This window comes from Sparus aurata, chromosome 11 (assembly GCF_900880675.1).
Source record: "Sparus aurata chromosome 11, fSpaAur1.1, whole genome shotgun sequence".
Classification (NCBI taxonomy): domain Eukaryota; kingdom Metazoa; phylum Chordata; class Actinopteri; order Spariformes; family Sparidae; genus Sparus; species Sparus aurata.
Window position 1 is genome coordinate 6,952,831 of NC_044197.1, and position 23,447 is coordinate 6,976,277.

At 40.7% G+C, this 23,447-nt stretch overlaps 1 protein-coding gene across 6 annotated transcripts in view; it reads right to left on the reverse strand.

Annotated features, from left to right (window-relative positions):
- shroom2a (shroom family member 2a) overlaps nt 1-23,447 on the reverse strand; it is a 38,495-nt gene that overhangs the window by 8,463 nt on the left and 6,585 nt on the right. Inside the window, exons 3-8 of one of the 6 annotated variants that reach the window (XM_030432178.1) lie at nt 16,157-16,305; nt 6,960-7,058; nt 6,589-6,606; nt 6,212-6,334; nt 2,993-5,426; nt 2,066-2,148 (exon numbers count right to left, since the gene is read on the reverse strand). In XM_030432178.1, coding sequence (XP_030288038.1) covers nt 2,066-2,148; nt 2,993-5,426; nt 6,212-6,334; nt 6,589-6,606; nt 6,960-7,058; nt 16,157-16,305 — 2,906 coding nt within the window. Of the gene's footprint in view, nt 1-2,065; nt 2,149-2,992; nt 5,427-6,211; nt 6,335-6,588; nt 6,607-6,959; nt 7,059-8,578; nt 9,459-9,502; nt 9,982-16,156; nt 16,306-23,447 lie in introns of those variants that run through there. The other 5 variants (XM_030432181.1, XM_030432183.1, XM_030432179.1 and 2 more) reach the window with 5 other exon arrangements.

Below are 23,447 nucleotides of genomic sequence, written 5' to 3' on the forward strand. Positions count from 1 at the left end.
TCTCACATTTGAAAAGATCGTCCACAGTGACAGATGACATTACACAACTATTTTCTCAGCATGGAGTAGTACTCTCAATGAGGAATAAACCAAACTTCATGTGTAAAAGTGGTGGATTGCCCCTCTAACAGAAGGCTGGACACAGCTGGCAACGGTGGAATTAATCTGAACAATTTCAGTGACAGCATTTTTTGATGACAGAACATAAGAGAGGTGGACAGGAACAACAATATCACACTGTTGTCATAAAACAGGAGCTCATACAGGATCATCAAAGGATCACATGAAATCATCAACATTACCTGTAAACACTTCTACCCTGCCCATAAAACAAACAGCAACTGAGGAGGGAGGTTTAAACTACTTCGTATGCACAGACAGCTGCATATTATAATGAGGGTTATTCAAACCGTCTTCCAGGCTTATAGACATTTCCTGACAAAGATGGAGTGAATATTTCCACACTTTTTTACCAGCAAATAAAGAATAAGTAAGAATAAGTTTTATTTTACAAGATATCATTACAGGTAAGCCTGCCTTTAGCTAGTAAGTTCCTCCTACCGTGGGGGGAAAAAAGTAGTTTAAAGCCTTTTGTGGCTCCAAAGGAAGCACAATGTTATCTGATAAAATAAAAGTGATAGTGGAAAAACATCATAAATTGTATAACGGGTAATGTAGGCCGCAGGTTATGGAAACTGCCATAACACTGTTAAACTTGTTGTGGACAGTCTAAAAACAAATGATCAACACTGATTCAGCAGCACCAGATATATCACATTTTTTATTCCACCGGTCTCCTTCCTTTTCAAACTTGGCACTTAAATTACCCACAATGCAATTTAGCCACTGAGTGACATCACTGGAGGAAATTTATCAGATTACATACAGCTTCCTCTGGAGCCACAAAAGGCTTTATATGACTTTTTTCCCCCCACATAGTCAGTAGTACTCCCCAAGACCTGTAAACACACTTTAATGGGTAAAATGTGTTTAATTTGTGCTACCCTTTACGTCAGCATTATAACATGCTCACAATGACAAGGCCGAAATGCAGATGTCTAGCAGATATGTTCACCATGTTGACCATCTTACTTTAGCATGTTGGTATGCTAATATTTACTAATTAGCTGAGGAGCTGAGGCTTGTTAGGAACGTCATTTTGGGAGGTGATTAGATCATGAACCAAAATTATAATACGATGACAAATATTGATCTTACGATGGCACTAAAAAAAAGTTATGGGTTCACTTAGGATCATCATCAGAGGAACATGAACTTCTGCACTAAATTCTATGGCAAACGATTCCGTAGTTGAGATATTTTACTCAAAACTTAAAATGTTAACCACATGGTGGTGTTCGAAGAAAAGTCAAAAGACAATAAAAAGCTTTCATCCACTGTGAAAGTCTGCAAACCATTTCTTGACAATTCTTGAAATAGTTGTGAGATATTTTAGTCCGTACCCATCAGCAGAGTGGCGTTGCCATCCATAATGCCACAGTGCTAGCATGGATACCAAATCTAATTATGCAAAGTAACAGATCTTACTGATGATAAATTCACGCCTTGGGGCTGGCCCCATGAACTCAGGTCCCCATTACACTCTGATAGGGCTGAAGAAACACTTCCTCACTGTCACACATGGTCAGATGCCTCGCCTACGGCAGCAAACCTCCACTAAATGACACAAAGCCCAGCCAGACAGACGACTTATGTTGTCACAGCTGCGCCAAGGCAGTACCACTGGTTTGCCTTGACAGATTATAAAGACTTCACTGTTCCTCTACAAGATTACTGCCCTCTTTCAGTGATAAGGCTCAGAAGCAGAAAGACAATAACATATCACCCTAAACATGCTGATAATATGATACCGACATACAGACACCGGTGCAAAAATAATAAATTAAAAGGTCAAACAGAGCACTGTTCATTATTGTGTTGGCATTTAGTTAGAATATCACTGTTGCTGTCAAATAATAATACTCGTTCAGATCACATAATACTTCCTAAAAGACAATCCCGACACTGGTGTACTAGCAGGTTACATCAAAGGAAATTTACTCACCCTGTGGCAGCGTTGAGCGGTTCAGCAGGTTCCTCCGTCTGGGAATATTCTGTCTCAGACTTTCTTGCAGGAACTTGAATCTTCTGTAAATAGAGTAAAACAAACACGATGTAATTTATGCGAAAGCATCCAACAATCCACAGAAAAGAGGCTTCCAGTGTATCCAAAGCGAAAGTTCTTGTCTATTGTTAATTATCTCAACCAACGCATGTTGCTGCTTCCTGGTTTTACAACAGTGAAAAAAGATATCAGCGGGTTGATGCCCCTCTCTTTCTTTAAGCTGAGGGTGTGTCATATGAACAAACATGGATTAATATTTGACTTGGCTCTTTCCTTTGTTCCTTTCACTTCAGCCAGCATGTTTGACTTAATGAGACACGAAGCCGCCTTGAGGGCTTGGTAGAGTTGCGACATTTAAGTAACTGAGGCAAAGTTACAAACAAGAGATCTCTCCTTCAAATAAAATCTTTCTTAACACGCCATTGGCTGTATATAAAGATGGACAACATGACAGCTCCCCAAGTGACTGGCTGCAGTATGGGTCATAAACCCGCCCCCTCCATGTTAGTGGATGGTATATGGGCCAAACAAAAAGAAATCCCAGCACACATGAAATAAATCTTTCCCAAAGATGGCTACTGTCATTTTAGGTTGTTAATTTTTTCTGATAAGTTTGGTTTTAATTAGTTATTTGATGCTATAAAAAGGGTGATGAAATCATGATTGACAGATAAATCCTGCTCATGATTAATTTAGACATGTGTATGTGAAGGACCACGATATCATAAAGATATCACCAGCACAAGATGGCAGACCCGTATTTGAATATTTTGGTTTAATTCTATTTACAGTGAGAGGAAGTAGAGCATCCATCTTTATATTCTTTCTTTGATAATTGTAAAGTCATAAAGAATCTTTGTGCCTCACCTGTCCATAGATGTCAGCAGAAGGAGACGATCGGGATCTCTCGTGGAAACAGGTGGTTTTGGTCCTCTCTGGTCCTGGATCCAGGATGTTATCAGCTGACCGGTATCGCCCAGAGGCTCTTGTTTCTGGGTTTTTCTTCTGTATATTCCACTTTGCCTCATACTCAGCGAAGGTGCCCAGCCTTTGCTGGTCTAAGATGGACAGCTTATGTGCTGAGTAAGGACCTCCCTGGACCTCTTCAGTGTATTCTCTGCCTGTTATTGTGTCCTCTGTTTCACTGGTTGTGGAAAGACCTCTGGCCCTTGTCTCCGTGGGGTTCTCAGTATAGCTCCTAGCGGGAATCGGACTGGGAAAAGAGGGCTTCCCCCTTTGTTTTACCCGCCTCTGTTTGTCTAGTGAGGAGCTTGCATTTTCATCGTGAGGGAGATCTTCCTTCACCCCAACTTCATGGATTTTGTCTGGTTCAGAGAAAGACCTTCCCTTCTTTTCTGCAGGAAAGCGCTTTCGACCACCAATGCGAGTCACTTGACCTCCGGCAGGCCCCGATTTACTCATTACAGACTCTGAGACAGTTGGCAGAGGGGTGACATCTTTACGGGTCAGCGCTGAGGATGGGTAGTTAGGCAAGGCCTCAGCTGCAGGATGCTCAAGTAAGACTGGCTCGAGGTCTTTTCTCCTGAAAGATGTCGCCTTGAGCACCCTTGCTTGTGCTTCCTTCAGATTAACCTTGTAGGTGTTGGTGAAGGAGCCATCTGCAGAGGTAGGGGCGGCGTTTTCAGCGGATTTCCAGATATCGTGATCGTCCTCAGTCTCGCCCTCGCTACCAGGAAGGGCTGCTGCACTCTTACTTTTCTGCAGCTTGGCTTTTCTCATCTGGATTTCATTCCTTAATGTGGTGGCAAAGCGGTCACTGCGTCTCGCCTGCTTGCTTTCGATGGACTCCTCTGAGTTTGGGCCTCTCGCCTCCTGGCCTGCAGCGTCCATAGACAGAGAGTGAAGCATGGGGGTCGCCTGGGGGCAGATCTTGTTGCTCACTTGGCTGTAATGTCTGACGTCTTGGGGTAATTCTCTATGTTGGAGTGGCAGTGACCTCCGCTGTTCAGACTGTCTGTTAGAAGGATAACTCATGAAGTGAGCTTCTGGATTTTGTGTGTTGTGTCCTCTCTGGTTTCCCCTATCATCAGAGCTGGGTTTAGTTACATGGGTTTCTAGTACAGTTGTAACTTGGTGCTTGCTGTATCCATTGCTGTCTTTAATGTGTGAGGAGTGTTGCTGCTGTTGGGGCAGATGATACTTCACTTTGTTGACTGTCTGTGGGCTCAGAGAGTTCTGCTCAGTCCCAGTCTGTGCCAGGTCTACACCAGTGACACTCCTCCTGTCCTCTGATTTTCCTGACATGGGCTGCGGGTTAGGCTGACATGTTGTGACACAGTAGTATCGGCTATGTCCACTGCTGTCAGTGTTTTGGTCACTGGCAGCAGTAGACAGGGAGGTGCTTAAGTTTTTTCTCTGGTTCTGACCAAAGTGTTGTCCAGAACCGTTAGTAGGCAGTTCCTGCATGCTACAATAGTAGCCACCTACATTCTGTGGCTTTGGTACAGATGTAGCCCAGGGCTGAGAATAAAAAGTGCCTTTGTCACTATGGTGTCTCTGATGGGAGGGCTGGCCTTGTCGAACATCACTGCTGGACAGGGAGTACTGCTTGTTTGAGTTGAACTGGTTATGATTTGATTTATCAGATGTAACATAAAACCCATCACTGTCATTTTTCGGGGATAAGTTGTGGCTGCGGCGACTTTCAGTTGAAGCCTTACTGGAAACATGTGCTTCAGGTCCTTCAGGCTGAGCTATAACGAGCCCCCTTTCATGTACTTTTGTTGCAGCAAAACTGTCACTGCGTGCAGGTGGAGGGGGTGGGGGAGGAGAGGGGGAAGCTGTCTTCTTTTTTTCAGGGACATGCCAAACAGGTCCATAGCTGATTCTGCTTGAAGTGGAATGGCGGGAGCCAGCCAAATCCTCAGTTTGTGGACCCTCACAGCCTGTACCAACTCCTGGCATCTGGAAGTACGCCACCCTGTCATCCTGTTTGACTCCCTCATTCACAATCTGGCTGTTTCTGCCATTGTTGTGCTTTCCTCCCGCATCCCACTGACTGAATTTATAGAGCATGTTCTCTGTCGAGGCAGCGTTGCTCTTTGAGAGGGTATAGTCTGGTGTGCCAGAGCTGGTGGAGAAGGAGCTGTAGGCCGAGTCACGTTTCCCTCCTCCGAGATGCTCCATGCTGTTGTTGGACTTTGCAGGTGAAAGCTGACCGGCAGAGTACGGGTGTGAGACATGTTCTAGACTGTCCATACTGCCGTGAGAGCTGAACTGGTCGGACACTCTGCGCAGGTTTGTCTGCTCCCAGCCAGAGGAGAGGTCAGTCGAGGATGAGCTGGAGGGTAAAGCAAAGGACCAAGTGTGAAAAGCCAAACTATAACCTTTTGTTTGGCAAAATTAGTAATATATCCAAAGAGCTACAACAATTGGCTGAAGAAAATTAACTTCCAGTTTTTTGATAATCAATTGATCACTGCAGTCATTTTTCAAGCATAAATGTAATATTTAGGCTGGTTTCACCTTTATACCTTTGCTGCTTTTCATTGTCATTTATGATGGTATATAAAGAGTCTTTGGGTTTTGGACTGTTCGTTGGACAAAAGAAGCAATTTGAAAACATCACTTTGGGCCTTGGGAAATTGTGATGAGCATTGCTCTTGCTAAAGTTATGAGCTGCAGTATCCAATTCAGTACAGTCTCATGGCCGATTTATTGCATTTAAATCCAATTTATCATCAGCTTTTTGGCCACCAAAGAATACAGCAACATTTGCAAAGACAGCTTCTTTTTTACTTTCAAATTCAAATCCCCAAAACCTTTTTTGTCAACTTTAGTTTGACAACTCAACATACAATATTACAAGGAAAACTAAGAACACACACAAAAAAACAACAACAAAAAAACAACATCTGTTCTCGGCTTTCCCACAGACAAAATACTCAAGAAATATGTACAATATCTATAGTAGAACAACTTAGATCAAGGTTGTTTGAGGGTTAAGGTCGACAGCAATGTTAAATTAGCTAAGCTTAACCATAATTCTAATCAGTACGTTTAACGTTAAGTTCTTGATATCCAACAGTGAAACTCAAGAGGCGAACTTAAAGATCCAAGAGTTACCTTGCATCATATCTGGTCTGCCAGACTGGTATGGGTGGAGACTGCGTTTTGGCAGTCTCTGATTGGCTTTCGTTGAACTTGGTGGAGTGCCAGGAGTGAGGCCTGCTTATGGGTTCATTCCGCCTGCAGAGAGGGCAAAAAGCACAGACTGGGTTAGAGACCAGCCCCTATGGAAAACAGTATGCTACTGCACATACTGTTTTCTGCTACAACTCACCCAGCACATTTACTTGTTTTGCTACTTCTAGGCTGTGATTTTTAACAATTTTGTTTTAGTCATGCATTCACAGATGGAAACTGTTTTTGATGGTTTGTATCTACACCTGTGTTTAATCATAAACTTTGTGCAGGTATCAGTTATGCATTATGCAACATACCCTTTAAAGTGATTCTTTCTGAATTGCATGACAGGAAAGGGTGAACAGAACACATCAGAACAGATCGCATAATTCACTTCCTTATCAATGTAGCCACAAAAACATGTGTATGCATGTCATGAACAGGCAGTGTATTGCATGCAGTACAATGGGATGCATATCATTCATCTAATGACATAAACCACAAGACAATCCAAAAAGAGACATGCCAATGAGCACAGGTGATAAACCATGAAAGAGGAACAGTTGCTTTGAGAGGAATGAAGATGATATCATTACTAGACGAATGATTAACATGATTATGGGCACAGGGAGTGGAACAAAGGGGAGAGGTACTACTCATTACGATGAAGCCACAGACGGGAGCGTACCTCATGGAACTTCGCAAAATCTTCGTAAGAAAGCTTCTTGCCACATGCACGTCATTCTCTGAGGGCATTTTCTGAGTTACAATATCCATTTTCATATTCCTGGGCAGCAGGGGGAGGAACACACACACTAAGAGCTCACCAACAATTGATCGGACTCACAGTAGAAGATTTTGTGCACACTGTAGATTTAGAAAAAAACTCAAGAACGCACTAGGACAAAGGTTCACCTCGGATCCAAATGAATTATAACAGAGGTCTTATTCACATGACACAAATATGCAGTCTATACAAGTGTATCTCTCTGCTGACACATGGTGTTATAGCTCCCTCTTCTGGTCAAACTGACATATGATCATGATGTCATACAGTTTTTTTTAGTGCCATGGAGGATAAGAAATATGAGAAAACTCCTGTATGACTGACAACACCGAAGACAATACCACAGGGAAACAGACACAGTTTGATTCATCTGTCTCATTAGGCTCATTATCTAAACAGTACGTAGCTGAGGTGAAATGCTCGTGCTCAGACTCTGCCATATGGTCCCAGGGGGAACAGAAGCCCAGCATGGGGCAGAGGGCTTAACAGAACAGAGAATCTCTTACACAATCAGATCAGCCACATCACCCCTCGATCCAAGCTGTCGTCTGCCACCCAGACAACCTTTCTATCCTCTACGGGGGAAAAACTAACATCATCAACCTGTAGTGACGTTGATGTAATTGTGTCATGTGTAGGATTTTTCAGCGGGGAGGGTTACAATTATACGTTTCTACTTGTTTTAAATGAGTCAACTTGGACTGTGTTTAAAGGTGCACTATGTAGTTTTGGGGAAGATATTTTAATCAGTAAAAGATCAATAAATAAACAAACTCTTTGTTTTCATGACTGAATAAACTATATAAACAAACTGACATTAAAGGACAAAACAATTTCATCCTGTTTTACTTTCTTTATATGTGGCGGCCCCTGCCTTTTTTCTAGCTTGAAACGGTGTTCTGGGGACCGTATTTTCCTCTGAGAACTTGTTTATTTAGTTTCTGACTTTGTATTTTTACCTCATTATTAATGCAAAAATGTCTACTACAAAACCGCAAAGAGTTTTTCGTGCAAGATTTTAGGCATCAGCTTCTGACATCTATCAAAGAAACTAATCAAAATGAAAGTCATTTTAAAAACCTTAACCCTTAACATTTATACCCTTTATATTGCATCGTATGTTAGTAACTGAAAAACATTGTCGTTATACTGGTCTAGGACTGCAACTAATGATTATTTTCATTATCGATCAATCTGCAGATTATTGTTAGAAGTAAACAATTAATTATTAAGTCACAAAATGTCTGAAATATGCAACATTTCATCTTTAAAAAGCTTCTTTTGTCCAAGCAACAGTCCAAAACCCAAAGACTCTTCATTTACTATCATAAATGATGAGGTAAAACAGTAAAGTCTTACATTAATGCTTGAAAATGACTTAAACAATTTATCAGTTATCATAGTTTTAGCTTTATACTAGTCAAGAATTTGCGACAAAGCTTTGCTCGCTTACGTTCTCATTGGGCTCAGGACTTGCCTTACAAAGCCATGAGGTCATGAGGTCTTGCCCCTTTAGTCACCTTGTCTAAAGGCATCAATGATCTGATGACATGAGGTCCGAACAACAGCTTCCTTCAGATGGAGACTTGAAAACAAACTACCGAGTGAAACAAATAACATAAGCTTTTCCATTTTTTCGCACCCGACACTAATTTAATAGATCGACAATTTTCAGATTGAGAGAGAGATTTGGTTAAACTCGATAAAGTGGGACGATTCCACAAAATTAATTGTGGATTAAAGTTAAGGCCTGTTTAGAGGACAAAGAAAAGCCAACATGGAGCTCAGTCTTCCTTGTCCCCTCACAGTCCGTGTTTCTAGGGCACTGGGAGCTAGCCACACATGGCGCCTGCTATTGGTATGCAAATGAAGCTGGTTTTATTAGGCCTATCGTCAGGGCTACAGCTGGGCCGGCACAGATATGCTAGGAAAGTGAATCAGTTGGCTGGAATGGGGGCAGGGGGAGAGACTGTTTTCTGAGTGATCACTTCGGAGCCCCATTTCACTTCAAATGTATCCGGTACCAACCAGTCCACGTTCAAAAATAAACAGCTCGCATATGTGTACAAGACCTGTGAAACTTCAGGACAAACTCACAGGTAATTCATAAATAATACTTTAGGTTAATATATTCACTGATGATTTTGTTTTACCTATAAGCCTTTTCCCAAAAAGATTAATTTGCATTTAGTTCTGCAATGTTAAGTCTCGCTGATCATGGCTTAACCTAAATGATGGTTGACCTCATACTGAATGATAAGACAAAAACAATCGGAACAATAACAGAGTATTAAGGTCATAAAACCAACCAAAGAAGGCCCCAATATGTCCCGCAGTGATTCACTGACAAAAGGCAGCAGGTATGACGGCCTTCAAACACAGAAGTCACAGGTTTGAAATCCAAAAAGTGAATAAAACATAAAATAATGTTCATTTTGACTCACCAAACATCTGGATGAAGGAGCTCAAAATGGACACAAAGAAGAAATGTGTAATCCAAAAGATCATACAACGATATTAGACTTGAGGTGAGACCAGTTGTACCCGCATGCTGGTCAGGCACCACATTCCACAGACACTTCAAAGACAAGCCAAAATAAAGAGACATGCAGGCCGCTGAGCATCAACGCACAACACTGATCCACCAACTCCAAACCTACAACCCCAAAACACAACATTCAACACAGAGGGCCTAGCTAAAAAGTTCTCTGGGTAGAATTAGTTTGACCGGAGGGGAGATTTCCTTCAGGATTACGGGGGAGAGGGGGGTGGAAGAGTGTAAGAGAAGGAGGAGGGCCATCGCCACAGCCAGTCCCTTTGGAGTATTCCCGTAACCTGCCTTGTCTCATTGGCTCTAAGGGGCTAATATGCTAATCATGGGATGAAATGCCGGACTCTTCTCTTCCCATCTCCCCTCTTGTGCGGCAGACATGCATTTCCACCATTACTATGGCAACAGGTTGCTCTTTAGGGTGGAAGGGCACCCCATTTTTTGAGAGCCCTGGGTAATGAGAATTGGAACTGCCCAAGGAGGGGTGTCAGCAACACATGGCAGATACAACTTAGCATTCAAACATTTTGGCTGTACTCATTAATTCAGGTGATGGTTAGTTAGGCTTCTTAGCTGTGGTCCAATGAATAAGAACATACATTAATACCTAATAATTAAGCCGCATGCTCATTGGGCTTAGATTGCTTCAACAGCATTCTTTTCCATTTAAAGAGCTGTTACTCAAATATAATATTTACTTTGAATTAAGTGATGAGATTGAAAAGATTAAAAGGTTAGATTCAATTTTACTGTGATTGCACGAAGTACATTGAGACAACAAAATGCATTGTGACTCAATGTTAAGACTAAATTGGCTCTGCTTATTTTAAAAGGTGCTTTAAATGGGTATGTTTACTGTACATAATTTTTTAATCTTTAAAATAAAATGTATTTTATATTGCACCTCAATAAGCAGTGTGATTTCCCTCTTTCCTTTTATAAATGGTCTAAACTATGCCCTTTAGCTAGGCATATGAACATTTATCAGCATTTGCGTAAATGTACCAATGTTTGCCAGGGGGGCTTAGTTTCAACTTCTGTTGTTTAGTGAGATATTTGGAAAACTGATACAGTGAAAAGTTAAGATATAAAGTGACAACATTAACAGACAGTGCCCCCACTTGCAGATAAGTGCCTTATATTGGGTAGCCTAATATATTAATGTGTACAAACCTTTTTGAACTTCCTTTGAAATCGTTTTTCTTGTCAAAAAAGCAGACACCAGGTGCCTAGGTTTTTACAGTACAGGCTGGATACTCATGCTCCAAAATGACTTCTATAATAAAAATCTATCACAGATCTGGTTTCGTTAAGGAAATCACTGAAGATAGAGGTGTGCCAGGTGCTGGGCAGTTGGAATTAAATGGCCCAAGAGACACTTAATTTCAACATTTTCAGGGACTTGATACACCAGATTGTAATATAAAGTAAAGCTGTCTGCAACATATTTCTTATGTTAAAACTACATCTTTGTAATATGGAAATTGAAGTAATCCAAATGCAATGCAGTTGTATCAACAGTTGCTTTTGATAATGACCATGCAAGTGGCATAAATAGTAGAAAACTCTCCTATTTGAGTGACAAACAAGTGTTCTGTTCTTATTAAAAACGTGCTCTGGCACACCAGCTAGAGGTCTGGTGACGGGCAAGAAGATTAGTAACGAATGGTTGCAACCTAAAGCTGATAGGAAGGCAATAAAATTCACAGTGATCTATTGTGAAAGAAGCAATCAAGCATTCAGCCCAAACAAGGTTTTCATTGTTTTCAACTTGAGCAATATTTACTAGATTAGCAAATCCATCCCATATAGTATGGAATGTTAACCATATCTGATAAGTTTTGATTTGACCAAAGTGTGAGGTTCTTGAATGAAAAGGCATGTGACAACAAGTCAGCCAATGTGTGACTTCAACAGGTAGATGCATCTTCTATTGTATGACATCTGGCTAAATGCGATGTAGCATCATGTACAGTACAGGGCAGAAAGATGCTGAGGTTGTATGCACTCCCAACCTGCACTTTGCAGGTGAGCCGGCGGATTCCATTTGGTCCCTGAGGGTCTGACAAAGGCCCTCTTCAGCAGACCCTACAATCAAACCAGTCATGTTTCGGGTGAGAGAGGTGAACCGTAAGCAGCATGTAATGACCAGCACATTCCTGGGCTGAGTGGCATACCAGCTGTCAAGTCACCGGCTGTCTGCACTGACCCACAGCACAAAACACCTGGAAAGCTTTTGTCCAACGGAGAACGTCTGAACAGCATCACCATAACTAAGTCTTCCACGTTCTCCGTTCATTAGCAAATCAACGTGTCTGTCAGGCCGGTCTGTTACCTGTTGTAACACTATCACAGCTTAAGTGTGAAATACACCAGAACACGAGCCGAGCAACAACAACAAATAATTAGGGGATTAGCTGTACTCCCTCACAAGGACATACTGCAACTATTGCAATATAATTGCACAAGCAAACCTGCACCTGACATTCAAATCTGTTGTGAGTTGATTCAAAGATTATATGTCTATGTAATGTCAGCCATGATGTGCTCTGATTTAGGGATGCACTAACAAAAACAAACATGTTACAGATATTTTTTACAGTATAATTGCAATATGATTCATGATTACTGGATTTGATTATTTTTGCAACATAATTTTCATTTTTTTCCCTGAAAAAAACTATTGAAATTATGACCATGTAACATTTGTTGCCATGTTTTCTCACATCTGGACAACATAATATATTCATTAATTGTGCAGCACTAATCTGATTATACATCCCTAAAACAACACAACTGATCCCTGCCATGGTAAGACAAAACATTCTCATGTACAATGTAAAGCCTGGCCTATGAGGTAAAATAATACTGCCCCCAAAAAAATGGCCAACAATAATTAATTCCCCCAAACTCAAATACGTACCTCGTGAAATGTTGGTTAAAATTAAGAACAAACATTTTTTATGTCACGTTGTGGAAAAAACCACCAAAGCTCAAAACAAGTTTACTTTTTCTTTGATTAGACTGCATAGTTTCCTAAAAAACAAAAAGATTTGAATGATATCTTCTTCCTGTAGTGACAGCTACTTCAGTGACTCTGTCAACTTACCTTGGCAATGGAACAAACCAAAAAGAAACAGATTGGGGGGGTGCAGTTAAGACAGGGCTACAATGAAATCTCTAAACAATGATTTCCTCAGCTGAGTCCAAAACAATTTTAAGAAATCTACTTACGACAAGAATTCAGTGCACTGCATTCCAAACATACTACGTAGGCTTATTTTGAAAAACAAAGGCCGGTAAATGTAAGCCGCTGCTCTGCAACGCCTGCTAAATGCTTACTCTGTAAGTTAGGCCAATAAGCTTTTCCAGGCATAATTGGATTTTGCAGCAAACCTCTGTGCAGGCCTAACTCATCTGAAATAGCTACATGGATGTGTTATGGTAATTGCAACAGTGTTTTTGATGCTGCAACAGGTAAAATATAGACACACGGAGGCCATCTGCTGCAGTGGACGTCTCTTCTAATGCAGAATAATGAAGTTATGTTAGTAAGCGTGGTACTTCTGTAACAATGCCAGAAGGGGGAAACCAAACGCTACAACACAATTCAAGTTTTATGTTGTAAAGTTCACTGTGCTGTCAGTACCTCAAGGAAAGGGAAAGGAAGGTAAACCAGACTACGGGTGTCCTGATGCTAAATAAATCCAACCTGCGCTAAAATCAAGAGCTAGACTTAAGAGAGTAGCTCTGCTGACAGATATAGCTCTGCTTGGTGTTTCAAGTTATCTGTGTTTTTGTGATTTATAGTTGAAGGGGTCAAAACATGTGTTGTGCTGTTTTTTTCTTTGTTTTCAGTTAAGTTGCTTTCAAAATTACATATTGCTAACTAGGATTCAATTTAAGATTTGCCACAGTTAGCCAAATTACAGCTTTTGGAATTTATAGTGAGCAAGGGTAACAATAGCAAGCTGGAATGCATGAAAATATAATGTGTAGATGTGGGACAATTGTAGTGTTTGAGTGTATGCAGTGGTTAGTGTTGGCAAGTGTTAAACAAATTTTGTATAAAACGTGCAATTTCACCAGGGTGTAGGCTAAATTTCACTTTAGCCTACACCCTGGTTTTGTTTTGGTACTGAGATATTTTCAATCAGTTTGATAAAGTTATATTTAAAATGTAAAAAAATGTCTGTACAACTTTTAAGATTCCCTTATCTGACAGACTGAAGAAGAGACTCAAGAGTGTGCTGTAGTTTTGTCGAGGCATGTGCAAAGAGGCCGAGATGCTTTCCCACAGATAACCACACCTTTCTGTTCTCTCTGTGTGCAGTGTGACAAGCCTTTCCCCTTCCCCTCTCCCAAATGACATTACACCTACGATCTCACATTAGTCACTGCATGCAAAATAAATCAAGCTCCTCCCTTGTGCTGTCTGTAAAGAGACCACACCTGTAGACCGGAGCAGGTTCTGACAGCTTCCTGATCCTCGTTCAACTATCCAACATTATCCCTGAGATAAAAAGAAAGGTGTTTTACAGTTGACACCTCACATGCTCGGGCACAGATTAAGCTACAGTCAAACACAAGGGCTCAGTTTGGGTAAAGGTAGTGACGCGTAATGCTACAGTGTGAAATGCTTCAAAACCCAGACACCAGAGCTTTCTGCACACAGCACACAGAAAAAGAACAAGACTGCTGTTAAAGCTCTGAGGTTCTGTAATGAACCACTATCACTATGCTGTATTCTAAATCAGACACAGACTTGTTATTGTAGCCCTGCTAAATGGCTGACTGGAGATGCTATTTGAGACAGTCAGAACAAACTAAATTCTTCAACATAGACAAGCAGAAGGAAAAGAGTGTCCTATGGGACTGAAAGTCTGCGTAAAATGCAATATGAACAATAGGATCTGTCCTTGTAAGGAAATGTCTTTCTCCATTTACAATTACAAACACGCTGAAATGACAATGGCCAGATCCTTTAGTTATCCTCCTGTGGTTTCATCTACCCAGTATTTACTTCCTTTCTCCCTCTGTTTCTCCATAGCAGTCTTGCAGTAAATCTTACGTTTGTGAATTTTAAATGGACAACTTTAAAGGGAGGTGTGGCAAAAAGTTTTCATTCTCTACAACTCTTTATTGGTTGCATTATAAGTAAAGGAAAAAAACATCCTTAAATATCCAAATATAAAATGATTGTATGGTTCTGTATAAGTGGGTTCGGACATTCTGTATGAGTGTGGTGTGGTGTGATTGAATTTTATTGACGGTGGCTGTGGCAACATGAGCAAACAGTCACACAGTCTCATTCATATCTTAAAGCACAAGTCCACCTCACAGTCATCAGATTGTGATTCAAACGCTTGCTAGATTGTGAATGGTGCACAGAAGAACGTCCCATCATAATTTTTCCAACTAAGCCATCCCACTTCAGACCAATGAGAAAAGCAATAACACAATCAGAAATAAAGAAACCTTACACGTGTTGTGACCAAAACTGTTCCAACTTTGGCAGTAAATTGCTGTTAATGTAGGACTGTATTAGTCTTATTAAGAGGCTGATTAAGCAGGTAGGTTTCTTTAGCACCTTAAAGTTGTCCAACAATAGCATAAGTAATCAAATAGACACAGATTGTTATAGACAGTATGCATCCTTGTTCCCAGATCCTATAATAGACACGTCTATTGAGAATACATAACAATGAGTGAGACTCACCATTTATCCTTCCACAAGGAAGGATAAATGGTGAGTGAACTTCCTTGTACGGCGGGATTTGTCCAGGGATTACGTTATGATATGATACAATACAGACAGAAATGCGGATGGCTAAAAGAGACAATGGAAGCAGTGTTTCATACACAACAAGGCCATTTGTAAGACGGCCTCCAGCACTATGTTGACAAATGATTCCCCAGTTAAACAAGATATGAAGCCTAAACAATACCCTGGAGTCAATAGGTCACAGGGACTGGCTTATGACAAAAAGAGTCTATGTATCCATCTTTTATAGTTGTACTGTTCATCAAGTGTGTTCTTGGGTCAGTAAGAAAGAGTGCTCCACAAAAAAACAATGCAAACTAGAAATGGCTTATCACAGAGGGTGTGAAACCAACTGACTGATAAAAAAAGAATCTCAGTGACAAATAGTATCATATGCATCAAAACTTCCCCTCGTTTGTCCTTCCTTCTACTGCCTGTGTGGGATCTAAATGATGTCATCTTCAGCGGCACTTCCTTCTTTCACCTTGATCATAAAAAACTGTGTCGCAAACCATGAACTCCTGCTGACTACAACCCAGAACAACCTGGCTAAACAGGACCATCCAGCTACCAACAGTCCCAAAAAGTACAGGCAGGTCTAGAGACACATTACGTAGCCAAACAGCTGCGAGGGCAACACTCCGCGGTCTCCACTCCTCTGTCACCTTGGTTTGTTGGAAATGTTACCATGGTGACCTGTTATGTTGAGGGGGTGGTGCACTTGTGACAGTGGCAGATGTAGCAGGAGAGGGCAGAGGAGGGGACTGGGGATTGGTTTCCTACCTTTTCACCACCAGACTGAGGGTCTTATGGGAGCCTTTCACTAGGCAGATCGCCTCCTGTCTGAAGCCACTCAGGGGAATCTCGTTGATGTTGACAAGCTCGTCTCCCACCTGGAGACTCACAGCTGCTGCCTTGCTGCCCTCCTCGACCTGGAACATAAACACAACAGATGGAAAATTGAGAATTGAACACAATCTTTTACAGGGACACCAAAAATATTTTAAGGAAGCCAACTCCTGCTGCCAAGTTTGCTAATTAGAGTAGGAATGATAAAGGACCACCAGCCGATCTGTTTCTATGGCAAGAATATATCAGGCCTCTAAATTGAACATAGGAAGCTCTATGAAAGAGTTTACTAAGGATATTAATGCATTTTGCAATCTGAGAGATACGTGTGGAAATTCAGAGGCAACTCAGGCCTAGACCTCACCTAGACATTAAACGGTCTTTATAAATGCAACTGGAATGTGGACATGACCGCAATGTGAACTTGGGGCAGAGCAGGTGCTGCAATGTGCGATGTGCAAAACATTTGCATTTATCAGGAAAGCCACCATTGAAAAGAAGTATACAATCCACAGGCTGCATTTTATTAGCTAGTTCCCTCAGTTTGTAAGAATATGTTATTACTGAAAAATGTTCTCATTTAGGAGGTAGTTGTAAGAAAGTCAAATTATAGGCCATTTCATAAATTTGTGCTATGTCAAAGATGTTTAACAAAGGTCTGAAAGACAGGTCGGTTACCTTCTTGATATTTAATTTTTATTTGTTTTCTTGGCACAATTGGGGCAATAAATACAAATAAAAAAAACATATGGTTCAATTATCAGCTATCGGCCGAATTTTGAATATGTGCATAGCCAAAAGACTTCATATGTCCAGTGGCTTCCCACTACAGTGTTGTGAAAGAGATTAAGTAACCTCAAATGACCTAACCTTGGTGCTACTTACTGTTTCTCAGCACTATAGAACTTGTGATAAGCAAAACCCAGATGTTTAAACTTTACAGTGGTGCAAATTTCTCTGATTAGACCTTATGTAGCAGCTTCCATACTGTGTTTACCAGACACGACAGCTGCGGCCAGTAAAGTTGTTTTTTTTGTTTGAGAGTCTGTGTGTGTGTGTGTGTGTGTGTGTCATCATGGGATAACATACTCCTGGAGACACATTTTGTAGCTAAAACTAACACTGAAGAGATTTTGAGTATCCTGCCTGTTTTTTTTTGTTTTTTTTTCTGCCTGTGGACAGGTTTTTGTCAGCACAAGAGCATCACAACAGTGCAAGATACTGTGAAGAAACTTTACAGGTGTGCAGTTCACGTCAAAATGAAGGCTGAGTTCGAAAATGTCTGTGGTCCGAGCAAGGGTGCTGGAACTAGGTAGGTAGTATAAGGAAAGACAGATCAAAGCAAAAAGTATCAGTCTATGACACATTTTATAAATTGTTTAATGTCTACATTTACGTTCAATTTTATTATGGGTGCATTTAATGGGATGTTTACTTATCCTTCATTTAGTTTTGATTTTGGCAGTTCCGGTCCTCTAAAGTCATTGGCAGACGATAAGCTTGTCTATCAATTTATTTATTTTTAGTTGAATTTATAAAAATGAAACTGAGACTTGGCTGCTCGTCTGTATTAGACAACCTCCTTAACCATGGCAAAATTTGACAAAAAGAAATATTAGGGAACCTGGAGAAATAAAGCCTAAACTATCTGCATGGTAAGGTACCCAGGTAAACAAGAACATCTTTTCTCACTTCATGTCTCGTCATCTATAGCCCTTTTTTGTGAGTCACAAATGCTAAATTTGGATCTGTCAGCTAAATATTCTCTAATGTGTGGACTATTAAGAGAAACTATGGCTTGCAATTATGATCTGAGCGAATGTTAATGGCAGTCGAGTTATCACAACCGAGGGCTGCATAACTACAAAGAAAAATGCTTCGGGGACTCATGAGAGAAATGCACTAAAAGCCACCAGTCTCTTGTTTACATTCTCGAGGTATGTTATAGGGTGACAGTGACGGAAGAAACACAGTGTTTATCAAAGTTAACAGCAGGTAGGCCGGTCTCTAAAGAAAAGGATCAAAGGCTATAAAAATACTTCAAAAAAGCGGCTGAAGCAGATGATGTAAAAACAAACGGTCCTGTGTTTGTTTGAGGGCAGACACCTGCAATAACACAAACTATATGTCAAAGGGAAGTATAGTGAACAGAGTACAGTCTACTGATACCTCCAGGGAAGACCTACCAAATATTAGACATTAGTTTAACAGAACCACTGCTACAGCCAAGGTCTCTCAAGTGTCAGATGTACGAAGTGTTAAGGTCAGTGCTGTCCTCACACTGACGCAGAAAGTCTGATAAAAGTCAGCGAGACAGCACGTCTCAGTGTGCAAAGAAAAGCAGGGAGAACGTGCTTGGCAGTTGGCACATTAACACAAAAAAGTCAAGCTCTGCAGCTGATTATCAGTTCTCCCCTCAACCTGTGAGAGGGGGTTATATGACTCAACTACAGAGGTATGTGTACATTTACAGACCATTACGTGTTATATGGCATTTATCCTCAAAACAGAAAACCAGAGCCCAGAGAGCTCCGATCAAAGCCCTTGTTCATTTTTCTATAATACCGATTTGAAGGCAGGGTTAAGGCAGGGTGGACTGAGTGTTTTTATGATGGCTGGCTGGATTCCTGAGCTGCTCCTGATATGGTCATGTTTTCTAGAGAAAATGAATCACTGGCTGTTGCATTTACAGTAACTTAAAATGTTTAAAATGGACACGGAACACCCCCGTTCCAAAGAAACTGGAAGGTCATTCTCATGAGGTAACACTAGAATATATTTACTGAGGTCCACAAGCACCAAATGGACATCACACAGGCAAACTGGCCGTCTTCCACAAGGGAAAATTAGTGGTTATGGGTTACACAAGATTAAAGTATGGTCTAGGAGGTGTTGTAGGCCAGGTCGTAAATTGTATTACAGGATTAATCCGGCAGTACTGTATGTTCAGAGTCACTGTTACAGAGTGTTTGGTCAGTAACCCATGTCTCTCCTTCCCCTGCTTATGTATTAAAAGAGAAAAAGCAATTTCCTGGTATCCCTGCAGACTTTATCCAATCAGGATTCTGCTTGTGAACATGCAGAGAGCAGGATCCTCCTGTTCACTGGCAATGGCGTAACAGGGCAAGCTACCCGTTCAAGTGCCGAAAAATGCTTGATGAAAAGAAAATAGTTTTGCAAGTGTGGTGACGTAGAGAGGAGGGAGGAAATGCTAACTGCAATCAACGGACAGAAGTTTGCTAAATGACAACCACACATACAGCAGCTTTTTGAAATTCTGACCAATGACAGTAGGACAATCAGCCCAAGGGCCATTGGTTTACACTGAAGACGTTGAACTGTTATATAGATTAATTCTTGAAAAAAAAAGTAAGTAAGTAACTTCCTAAAAAAGTTGGGAGCTTTAATTTTTAGCAAACGCTACTTTAAATAGTACATTTATTCGGGACTATTTTCAGTTGTGGAACTTGCTTTAGTATTTGAGGGGACAGGACGGTGTATGGGAGATTGGCCTAAAATGACTTCTTGACTTATGTTCATGGGAATGCAGAACACGTCACACAGTGCAATGGTGTGGCTAATTGATGTGTCGTTATAGGTTTCGGAGAACAATAGAGCTCTGTGGCACAGAGGAAAGAGATTTAGCAGGGTTTGGCTCCAAAAACAATGCTTGGATTTATTAGACTGTAAGATGTATAAATAGGATGTATCAATTGTTAGTTTTGCTCTTTTCATGGAAATTCTTGCCAATAAGAATAATATAGAATAACACCAGACTTTAAGTAGAAGAAGATTTGGGCATGTTTTAAAATGTCAAAACACAACTGAAAACCACACCAAACAACAACAACAAAAAACAAAACAAAGGGGTAGAGCCAGTGTCTTGTTATTGGAAGGTCCCCGGTTCGATTCCCCTGGTCTGCATGTCGAAATGTCCTTGGGCAAGATACTGAACCCCAAACTGCTCCTGATGTGCTGGTCGGCACCTTGCATGGCAGCCACCGCCAAGTTGTTTTGGACAAAAGTGTTTGCTAAATGCCATAAAAGGGTAAATGGTGAAATACCTCTATTCAGTTCGTCTGGCCTTACTGAAGTCTCCAGAAAGCCCTAAGACATGAACTTGATTATAAAAAACGTTATTTACACTCTTTAAAAGACGAAATCTTTCCTGTAGCTGCAGGGCTAATATGTTAGTGTGCACCCTATCTGAAGTGGGTGCCCAAGCTCTACTGCACATTGAGGGTGTTGATAACGTCTTTTGTAATCGTCCAATTTGGAATCTTTGGGCTTCTGGCGACTTGGATCACGCTGAACAAGCTGTTTGGTGCCATTTAATGTTAATTCCCCATCTACTTCAGTTGGTAAGGAGAAGGCTACAATGTTGTTTTGCTGGGAAGCTCCACATATGTTTCACGGACTATGAAACTTTACCCAACATCCGCATGAGGGTGAGAAGAGCAGCCGTGAATTTTCATTTTTTGGTGAAATTATCCTTTAAGGCATACTGGGAAAAATGAAACTTAGCAACTACAAACTGTGTGACATATAATCAGATATACAGTTCTACAATACCCTTTTTAGGCAGTGGAAAATTCTACAATACATTTGATTAGACAGTATTTGGGACCAGACCAGGCAGGAGAGCATGTCGGTAGTTCAGACTAAGCAGAGAGGAATGGTAAACTGTGATTCCAAAGAACCAGAGAAGGTCAACAACAGTTCAGGTCCACAAGGGAGAAAAAACTTAACTGTATAGGGAAAGCAAAAAACAAAACTTGTTTTAATCACATTTATCTAGGCCTAAGAACGTGAACAATGGTCAGGCCAAAGACTGATTGTCTGACGACAGTAACAGTACGTTTTCTTCCTAGCCTACACATTTTTTTTCATTAAAACAAATGATGACAACTTGCCAGGATGTCTGTGTCTCAGCCCCAGGCTACACAGTAGTGGGTCTTTTATTCTTTTTCTATTCTTTAGTCTCTGAGTTATCTGTTCACTAAAAGATTTATACCATTTGGCCATGAAGCTGTCTGAGCCTGGGCTCTTATGTGGCTCGAGTCTGGATATTGCCACCTTCACTTCGTTATCAGTGACGTCAGTAACCAGGGCTTTATTTTGTTCTGGTTTGATTATAGGTTCAAAGGTTTAGGACACTTTTCTAAATCATTTTCGTTATGTAGTTTTTCTTGCGAGTATATTTCATTACCATGTTCTTCAAAACTATGTTGAATATCTTCTAGGTTACATTGTATTTGCTTTGTTCGAGAGCATCTTATTTCTATTATCTGCCTGCTGTTTCCTCAATTTATATGCTATTCATTTCACCGACTTACAACCTGCCTCATAACGTCCCTGTTTTAGAAATTCCAGTTTGTTTTTAACCTCCTCTGAATAGATCTCATCTATCTAATTTTGCACTTTTTAATTGCTACTCTATTTGGTTCTGCTCTGTCCTTGATATCCTGATATCTTTGTAATACTTTAAGTTGGCTGAATAAAGTATTGAACTTCTCCTGTTTATTAATTATTTTCCCCCTCAGTACCACTTTGTATGCATCTCCCATTATAGGCGGTGATAGCGTGGCTTTTTTTCAATACAACCTATAACGAAACCTTGCTCCACAATAAAAAAATATATCTTAAGAATGTCAATAAAAACAATAAACAGTGTTCGGAGTTCACACAACATCAAGGCAGAAGATTTATACTCCTTTTCCAAACTTTTTTCACCTTGTCAACCCAATCAACATGAGCCATACCATGTTCTTTGTTTACCATCTTCCTCCAGGCTATAATCAGTCAAACTGCAGCCATCCTGGACGCCTGAGTATCCTCAAAAATAGCCTCATGTCCCTCTGCGGGACACGGAGGGAAGGATGTGGTGGCGATGAGGGTAAGGAATGTGTCTTTTCTGCTGACTGATGTCCTGTGCAGCGAGCTGACAGGGCACTGAACTCAGACCTCTTGCATGGTTTTACGCACTGCCTGCACACATCACTGACGATGTTCATAGCTGTTTGACAAGGCCCCAGCAACCACATAAACAAACTCACCCAAATTTGACCTCTGCACAGTTGTTTTTGCTCTTAGTTTAATGTGTCTCTATAAGTGAGACAGATGTTTTAAGTACTATGCCATTTGAAGCACTTCTTGCTTTTCACTACATTGTTTGTGGCAAGCAATAACAATGTTTGCCAAATCTGTGGAGTTGGAAGTTTAAGCATCATTCCCAAGAGGTGACATTTTTTAGCCATGCTAGTATTGTGGCTCAACATTGTTGATCTGTCCATCACCTTGGTCCAGACTGAAATATAACAATTTGTGGTTAAGATTCAAATATTTCAAAAACTATTTGAAAGATTTCCATGAGATTTTGTCCAGATATCCACGAAGTCCAGAGGATGAATTGTGCTGATCTTAGTGATCTTCTGACTTTTTCTCTATCACCAGGGCGATCTGATGAATTCCCTTAAATTTTCATGTAACACAATGGACAGGTGAATTTCAATGTGTCCAGTATTTTTCATTTATAACCAAATAACTGCAAAACAGACAACATCCCCATCTGCCTCAGTTATACATACTTTGTGTTATGGCTAGTTAGCTAATATAAGCCTGCTAACATGCTATATTAAGATGCTGAGCACCCAGTGCAACAATAAACACCTACCTGCTAAACTTTAGCACATCATTGTGAGCAAGTTAGCAATAAGCCCAAAGCACCGGTGTGTCCCCTGTACAGTGTCCCCAGTACAGTTTGTTCAGTCACAAAGATAGACAGTGCAAAAACAACCAGCCTGTTTCATAGCAGAAAACCATGTAGAGATTGTGCAAACTGTCACACATAGTTAAAAACATCTTCGTAAGGTAGCAGAAAATGGTGCCATTTGTTCTTTACAAAAGACAGTGACCCTCTGTTTCCTAAATTCCAGATGAGATATATATGGAAATAACTGTGAGCATCCTAACATTAAGATAAGGCTACAGAACATTTACAATACTACATTTAATATCTTATGTAAATATGAGGCATTTACAGTACATACAAGAGCACACAGCAACCCATTCCCTCCCCTTCTCCTCTGCCTGATCAATAATCATTCTAGCGTTCCACTTTCCTACCTCCAAAATCCTGACTCCTACAAATAGAAAACTATCTGGACCCTGAAACCTTTTTCCATACAACAGCCATAGCACTGTTATAAATCATCCAGGCCCCAGT